Here is a 7,310-nt window from a genome sequence, read left to right as displayed (position 1 = left end):
ATTATTCATACCTTTATTATTCATACCTAAATATGTGAATTTATATATGTACGTGAGATATGTATTTACATTATTGCACTATGGGGGAGTCCTGAGTCAGTTCAATTGTTAATGAGGGAAATGGCCTGAGGGTAAAAACTGTTCTTGTGCAGTTGCCCTCTGGATGTGCCTCTGACTCTGTTTCCTCACGTTTCCTCACTCTGGAGACGTACAGGTCTTGGAGGGTGGGCAGGGGGGCACCAATAATCCTCTCAGCAGTCCTGACGGTCTATTGTAGTTTCCTTCTGTCTGATTTGGTGGCTGAACCAAACCAGACAGTTATAGATGTACACAGGACAGGCTCAATAATGGCCGAGTAGAACTGTGTCAGCAGCTCCTGTGGCAGGTTGAACTTCCTCAGCTGGCGAAGGAAGTACAGCCTCTGCTGGGATCTGTTGGGATTTCTCCTGAAGTCCACTATCATCTCCACTGTTTTGAGCATGTTCAGCTCAAGGTTGTAGTGACAGCACCAGACAGCCAGCTGTTCAACCTCCCATCTGTATGCAGACTCGTCACCATCGCGGATGAGGCAGATTACCGTGGTGTTGTCTGCAAACTTCAGGAGCTTGACAGTGGAGTCTTTTGCAGTGCAGTCATTCGTATACAGGGAGAAGAGCAGTGGAGTGAGAACGCATTCCTGAGGAGCACCAGTGCTAATAGTGAGGGTCCCGGATCTGAGTTTCCCCAGTCTCACTAGCTGCTGCCTATCGGTCAGAAAGCTGGTGATCCATCGACAGATTGGGGTGGGCACGGACAGCTGGGTCAGTTTGGTTGAGAGAAGATCAGGCATGATGGTATTGAAGGCTGAACTGAAGTCCACAAATAGGATCCTTGCATAAGTCCCAGGTCTGTCGAGGTGTTGCAGGATATAATGCAATCCCATATTGACGGCATCATCCACAGACCTGTTTGCTTGGTAAGCAAACTGAAGAGGGTCCAGCAGGGGTCCAGTGATGTCCTTCAGGTAGGCCAAAACCAGTCTCTCAAACGACTTCATGACCACAGACATGAGAGCGACAGGTCTGTAGTCATTAAGTCCTGTGACATAAGTGGGGGGGGGGGGTCTTGCAGGGAACTTCACACTGCTCCAGTGATCTGTTGAAGATCTGTGTGAAGATATGGGCCAGTTGGTCTGTGCAGACTTTCACACAGGCAGGTGAAACACCATCTGGGCCTGAAGCTTTCCTAGTCTTTTGTTTCTGAAAGACCCTGCACACATCCTCCTCACAGATCATAAGTGCAGACTGAGTAGCAGGAGGGGGGTTCCAGGAGGTGTTGGTGTGTGTGTGTGAAGTGAAGATCAGAGCGGGGGAGGGGTGTGAGACTGGGCTTGTCGAACCTGCAGTAAAACACATTCACTTCATCAGCCATTGGTTGACTCACTACAGAGCGAGGGGGAGGTGTCTTGTACTTGGTGATGCTTTTTAGGCCTTTCCACACAGATGCAGGATCGTTGGCTGAAAACTGGTTTTTCAGCTTTTCAGAGTAGCTTCTTTTAGCCACACTGTTTTCCTTAGTGAGTGTGTTCCTGGCCTATAAATGTGTTTCAGGCTTGTTTATAGTTTTAAGTCCTGCATTATGAACCAAATCTTATTTTTTCTGATTTTTTGGGGGATTTTGGATGAACAATTAACTGCATCTGGGATTTTTAACATTCTATAAACCGATTTTTAAAACTATCGGCCAATTAATCGGTTATCAACCTTTTCCACGAACTTAGTTATCGGTATCGGTAAAATCCACTAACGCTCAACCTCTAATCTAAACTTCTATGATTTTTGTATTCCTGTAGATTCTTTAGAGAACTAAATATTAAGTATCCCATATGTAAAGTATTTATTTTATACAAAGGGGAAATCACACATATTTTTATTTTACACATATACAGTAAAACTACATATTTCACCCATTTCTAGCTGTACATCTGGAATCTGTTTGGAGTCCAGTTAGTCACTTTTACTCTGCATGTTTAAAGTACAGAAGATTCCCAGACTTAGCTACCACTCCATTCTTTATGAATATCGTTGAAGGTCAAAATACCTTATTCCTTTTGAGATGATCACAATTGGATGTGAAGGGTCCCAGCCTCAAGTCAAACTAAACACTCATTCAATTTAAAAGAAAAACATGGATGAGATAGAAAATAATGGCAACCAACTGCATCAACCTGAAACCGTGTATGAACATATCATTTGGAACCTTTAAATTTGCAAAACAGTTGTTTTTTTTTTCAAGACCTAAAAACCTTTATTATCAATGCATTCATGCTTTTTAAATCATATATGCACATTATTAAGAAACAGATAAAGTTGTTTAAGGCTTATTACTGTAAAAACATTTTAATCAGGCACATACAGGCAAATACAGAAAAACGTTACTCTTTAAGGTCTTTAAGTAATACGGTGGGAAAAAATCCGTGTTTCCTGATTAGAGTATCAATGCCCTTTTGACGATGGGGTACAAAGGTAACACTGGCATATTTCTGGACCACAGTGCTATTGATAACTGAAAACGGATTTCATTCACCTATATAATACTATGAACCTGTATTTGAAGCAACAGTGTCAACAAGAGAACATTATTTATTTTCTTCAGAGGCAGCATGAATAGAACACATTTCACAGTTAACATGAAAGTATGAGGAATAGTTTGTGTACATAACAAAAGTAAAATAATATCTTCCATAAATATAGGACTCTTTTACAAGGAGAGGGACAGGCATATTCCTGCAAAGCTCAACTCACTCTAAAAAAAAAAGATGGACTAAATCTTTTAACTGTAATAATGATTTACTCCTATAACCTTGAGGATCTGATCAACCATTTCAACAATTACTTACAAACATAATCTTTTTTTTTTTTTTTTTCAATAGGCACTGTGGTTTTCATAATTATAAGGTTGAGCCTTTTTTCATGGGCATCTGAGAATAACAAAGTCTGTTGACAATTAAATTGAGTTCAACATTTCATAAAAAAAAAAAAATATATAAAAAAATGCAGTATAGTCTTAAGGAAACATTTACAATAGTCCTAAGCAAATAATGTAAATCAATTTAGGAAAAATGTTTAATAATCACTTCAAATCAAGGCAGCACATTAGTTCTGTAAAGAAAATTTTAGAAAATGTCTTATGCCACCATTATTTAGTTTGAAATATTTGACTTAACTATGCAAACTATACATTGGAGTAACAAAGATTTCTCTAAAATCAAATCAAACTGTTTTTCAACAAATATGGGTGTAACATTATCTAGCAATGCAATTTACAGACATTAAAACAAAAACAATCCAGCATTCTGTTGATAATTAGCAAAACTGAGCAATTCTTTAACCAGACTAGCGTATGAAACATGCTACAAAAATGTACCTATACATTTCAGTACCAATACTAGGGAGTAGTGTGGAGTTGTATTCTTTATTTGGGCCAAATCAAACACATTATTGGATACCTTGGTGTATTTATTCGAACATAAACATCCAGTGAGGGAGAACCAACAGGTCAAGCTAAGAAATATTAAGTTATCAAATTAGAGCTTATTTATTGCAAAGTCAGCCATTTTCAATTGAAATTACCATACAGTACATATGGCTCCTGTTCTTGCACTATAGTTTGATATTTAATATTTTGATATTTAGTTTCATAAGCTTCAGTTATGTCCCCATTAGCCAGGCTATGGGAGAGGGAGCAGCATGTAGAAAACCTTCCAAACACTGTACACGTATTGTCATTTTGCAGATAACCTTTTCATAAATACTAACAGCAAAACATAATACTGAACATACTTAGAACACTTTATAATTGCAACTGTTAATAAACTAAAATTAACATTCATAACAAACATACTTTTACTGCCTCAAATAAACAAATATAAATGTATGTCAATAAAATCACAGGTTATAGCAACCGTTTGACATATGTCATTTTCTAAACAACAACAACAAAAACATCAGTACAAAAATATATAATACAAAATGTTCTTTCTTACAAAACATTGACATCAACCAATAACTGTCCTTTATAATGTGCAGATGCTGGCAGATGTCTGTTGATGTTCATGAAACTTGCCAACAGCATTTCACAATAGCCATTTTAACTTTTTTAGAACTCAAGTCAGTGAGTCTAAAGAAAGGTGTCAAAAACACAATGCATTCTGAAACCTCTGGCCAGCCAGCAGGGCAACATGACACACAACATAATGTTTAGGACTATGCCAGAGGCATTTTTAGAGTACATGAGTCAGGTGGGAATGCATTCTGGTGAGGTCTCCAATGACAAAAGTAAGGGGTTATATCCTCAGTTCTGTCTCCTCATTCTCTAGAGAGTGTTCAGGGGTATTGATAACAGAGGAAGAGTGACCTTGTGTGACCCCGTAAGGAGAGATGGCTGGGGAATGGGCAGCAAGTGGAGACAGCGATGGAGAGAAACTTGGAGACATGGCTATTGAGGAAACAGAGCCATCATGGTCGATGGGTGACCGTTGCAGTAAGGACAAGTGGGGAAATGTTCGCCCAACAGCAGGTTTTGGAAGAACAGTTTTGGCCCCTGGATGAGCTACAGAGGTAATAAGGGGAGGGGGGTCAATTCTAGGCTTGGGATCAATCTTTATTTTATGCTGAAAAGGCCGCCGAGGGTTAGGCGGTGCATTCTCATCTTTTAATCGGGCAATTTCTGTGAAGACATTAGCCAAGGGCTGAAACTGAGGGCACCAGTTGAGGAGATAATCCCAGTTGTAGCTGCCCCTCAGTTCCTCGTCACTAGCAACAATTGCTGTGAGAGAACCATCAACAGCAGGCTTACCATCCTCTGGAAAAGTATAATCTTTTGGATGTGAGAGGTTAAGACCTCTTCCAACCCCAAGATATCCACCTGCCTCATCCCGATAGGCTGGCAACTGGCTTGCTAATAGTGTCCCACTTAAACTTGCCAACTTTTTCGCTTTGAACCATTGGTTTGCATCCATCCCTGGCTCACAGGAGATTTCAGATAGCTGATCAGCATCTTGCTGGATTCCCGAGTCAGGCCCTCGAGCAGCTATGTGTTCCTGCATGGATGAAGAGATGCTGGAAACTTGTGGATACTCGTTAATCATCCGGATCTCATCATCCTCTGCAGCTTCTGCTTCGGCTGAGCCACGTCCACTTGAGTGGGATGGATCAAGTGACCCACCTCGTGTATAGGCAGCTCCTCCATTTCTGGCTTGATCTGCTGCATACCCAGGAAGGGTCTGATGGTAGAGCTTCTCACTCCCTGGAACTTTCAAATCTTCAAGGCTCTGCAGAACGGTACCATGGTCGACTATCCTGGTGCAAGTTTCTTGTTCTTTGTACCTTTGGGATCTCAAGAGGAAGATCACCACAACAATTATGATCAAGACCACAATGGCTGCCAAGGAAGCAGCAATTGTACTGACAAGCACCACATTCATGTCTGTGGCCATGCCAAATGATGTATGGGTAACATCAATGGTAATGTGGGCAGAAGCTGTGCGTGAGTTTTCTAATGGACTGTGGGCAATTACATCCAGCGTCATCTGACGTGTCTCCCTTTTGGACCGGCTGACATGTCGATGATAGGCATCCATCTTCAGGGATATCACCCCAGTAGACGTGTTGACCTCGAAGTAAGGTGAACTGTTTGCAAGTGTGTAGAGGACAATGCCGTCTATCCCTCCATCCTCATCCTTAGCATTCATCTGGCCAATGCTTTGCCCTTTCTTGGCACCCTCTGGTACACGGAAGGCAAAGTCTGAGTTTGTGAAAACAGGGTCATATTCATCTTCACCTGTCACAAAGACCTGGACTTTGACAGTAGCGGTGTAGTTTCCTGCATCCATTGCCAGGGCGATAAAATTGAAAGCATTTACCTTCTCAAAGTCAAGTGTCAAACGGGTTCGTACCTCACCAGAGGTTTGGTTAACTAAAAAGGAATCTATACCATTGCCTGAATTGTACATTAGGAAATATCTCAGTTCCCCATATGCTCCTTTGTCATGATCAATGGCATGAAGTATAGTAACTAGAGCATTCTGGGGCTTGTTTTCACGAATGCTTGCTGTGAGTGTTTTGAGAGGGAAGTAAGGTCGGTTATTATTGACGTCCTTGACCTCTACAGTTACAGGGGCAAGAGCAAAGTGGCCCTGAGCATCCAAGGCCTGAATGATGAGCATGTGAGAGGACTGTTGCTCACTATCTAGAGATCTCCGAAGACGAAGGGACCCAGTCCACCGATCTACAGAAAAAATCTCAGATTCATCCCCAGAACTGATAGAATACTGAACCACTTCATAAGGTGTCGAATCAGGATCTAGAGCCGAAAGTTTAAGTATTTCTGTTCCTGTTTCTGCCCCTTCATTGACGACAATGTTGTACTCCACCTTGCTAAATGCTGGTGGGTTATCATTTGTGTCTGTTACACTGATCAGCACTGGGACACTAGAGCTTCGCTGTGGGATTCCACGGTCTGACACCACAATAGTGAGATTGTAGCAATTGACAATCTCAAAGTCAAGCTTATCAACTAAGATCAGTGTTCCGACAGTCTGAAATCCATGGCCTTCGAGAAAGCGCACACTACTCTCAATTTGGAAGGCATTGCCGATGTTTCCACTGGCAATGGCAAAATCAAAGCCACAGTTGTCTCTAAATAGGTCTACATCCACTGCTTCCAGGGTTAGAATGGTAGAACCAGGAACTTCATCTTCAGATACAGAGGCTCTATACTCTGTCTGGTGGAATACAGGGGCATTGTCATTGACATCAGACACATGAACCTGAACAGTGGTAAGAGCAGTCAACGAAGGAGTTCCACTATCGCTAGCTTCAATCACCACCAAAATGGAAGGATGCTGTGAGTCAAACTCAACCTTTTGCTTGATGAAGAGAGTGCCTATGTAAAGAAATTAAATTTTAGTAGCAGATTGAAACAAACAATTCAGCATATGCTTTACACATGATAAAGTCTTCGAGAACAATTAAATTCTACTGCTGAAAAAAGAACCCAGGATAAACCACCCTAAGCTGATCTTTGCTAGTTTTCTAGTAGGGCTGAACGATTTGGACAAAAAAATGTAATTGCGATTATTTTGAAAAAATATTGCGATTGAGATTAGAACTGCAATATGAATATTAACATAAAAAAAATATATATATATATATATATATATATATATATATATATATACTAATATGTATTTTCTGGTGACCAAAATTGTCATAGGCAAAGATGCCTGCCAATAGAAATAATGTTCATGAGCGGGTGTTCACAAGTGAGTC

The 7,310-nt window shown here is 40.8% G+C and overlaps 1 protein-coding gene across 1 annotated transcript in view; it reads right to left on the bottom strand.

Annotated features, from left to right (window-relative positions):
• Positions 1–2,224: 2,224 nt before the first annotated feature.
• LOC127422163 (protocadherin-16-like) overlaps positions 2,225–7,310 on the bottom strand; it is a 247,653-nt gene continuing 242,567 nt past the window's right edge. Inside the window, exon 23 of the mRNA XM_051665501.1 lies at positions 2,225–6,924. Coding sequence (XP_051521461.1) covers positions 4,325–6,924 — 2,600 coding nt within the window. The 3' untranslated portion in view covers positions 2,225–4,324. The remainder of the gene's footprint in view (positions 6,925–7,310) is intronic.

The sequence above is a fragment of the Myxocyprinus asiaticus genome, chromosome 31 (genome assembly GCF_019703515.2).
Source record: "Myxocyprinus asiaticus isolate MX2 ecotype Aquarium Trade chromosome 31, UBuf_Myxa_2, whole genome shotgun sequence".
Classification (NCBI taxonomy): domain Eukaryota; kingdom Metazoa; phylum Chordata; class Actinopteri; order Cypriniformes; family Catostomidae; genus Myxocyprinus; species Myxocyprinus asiaticus.
This window is presented reverse-complemented; position numbering and strand designations above follow the sequence as displayed.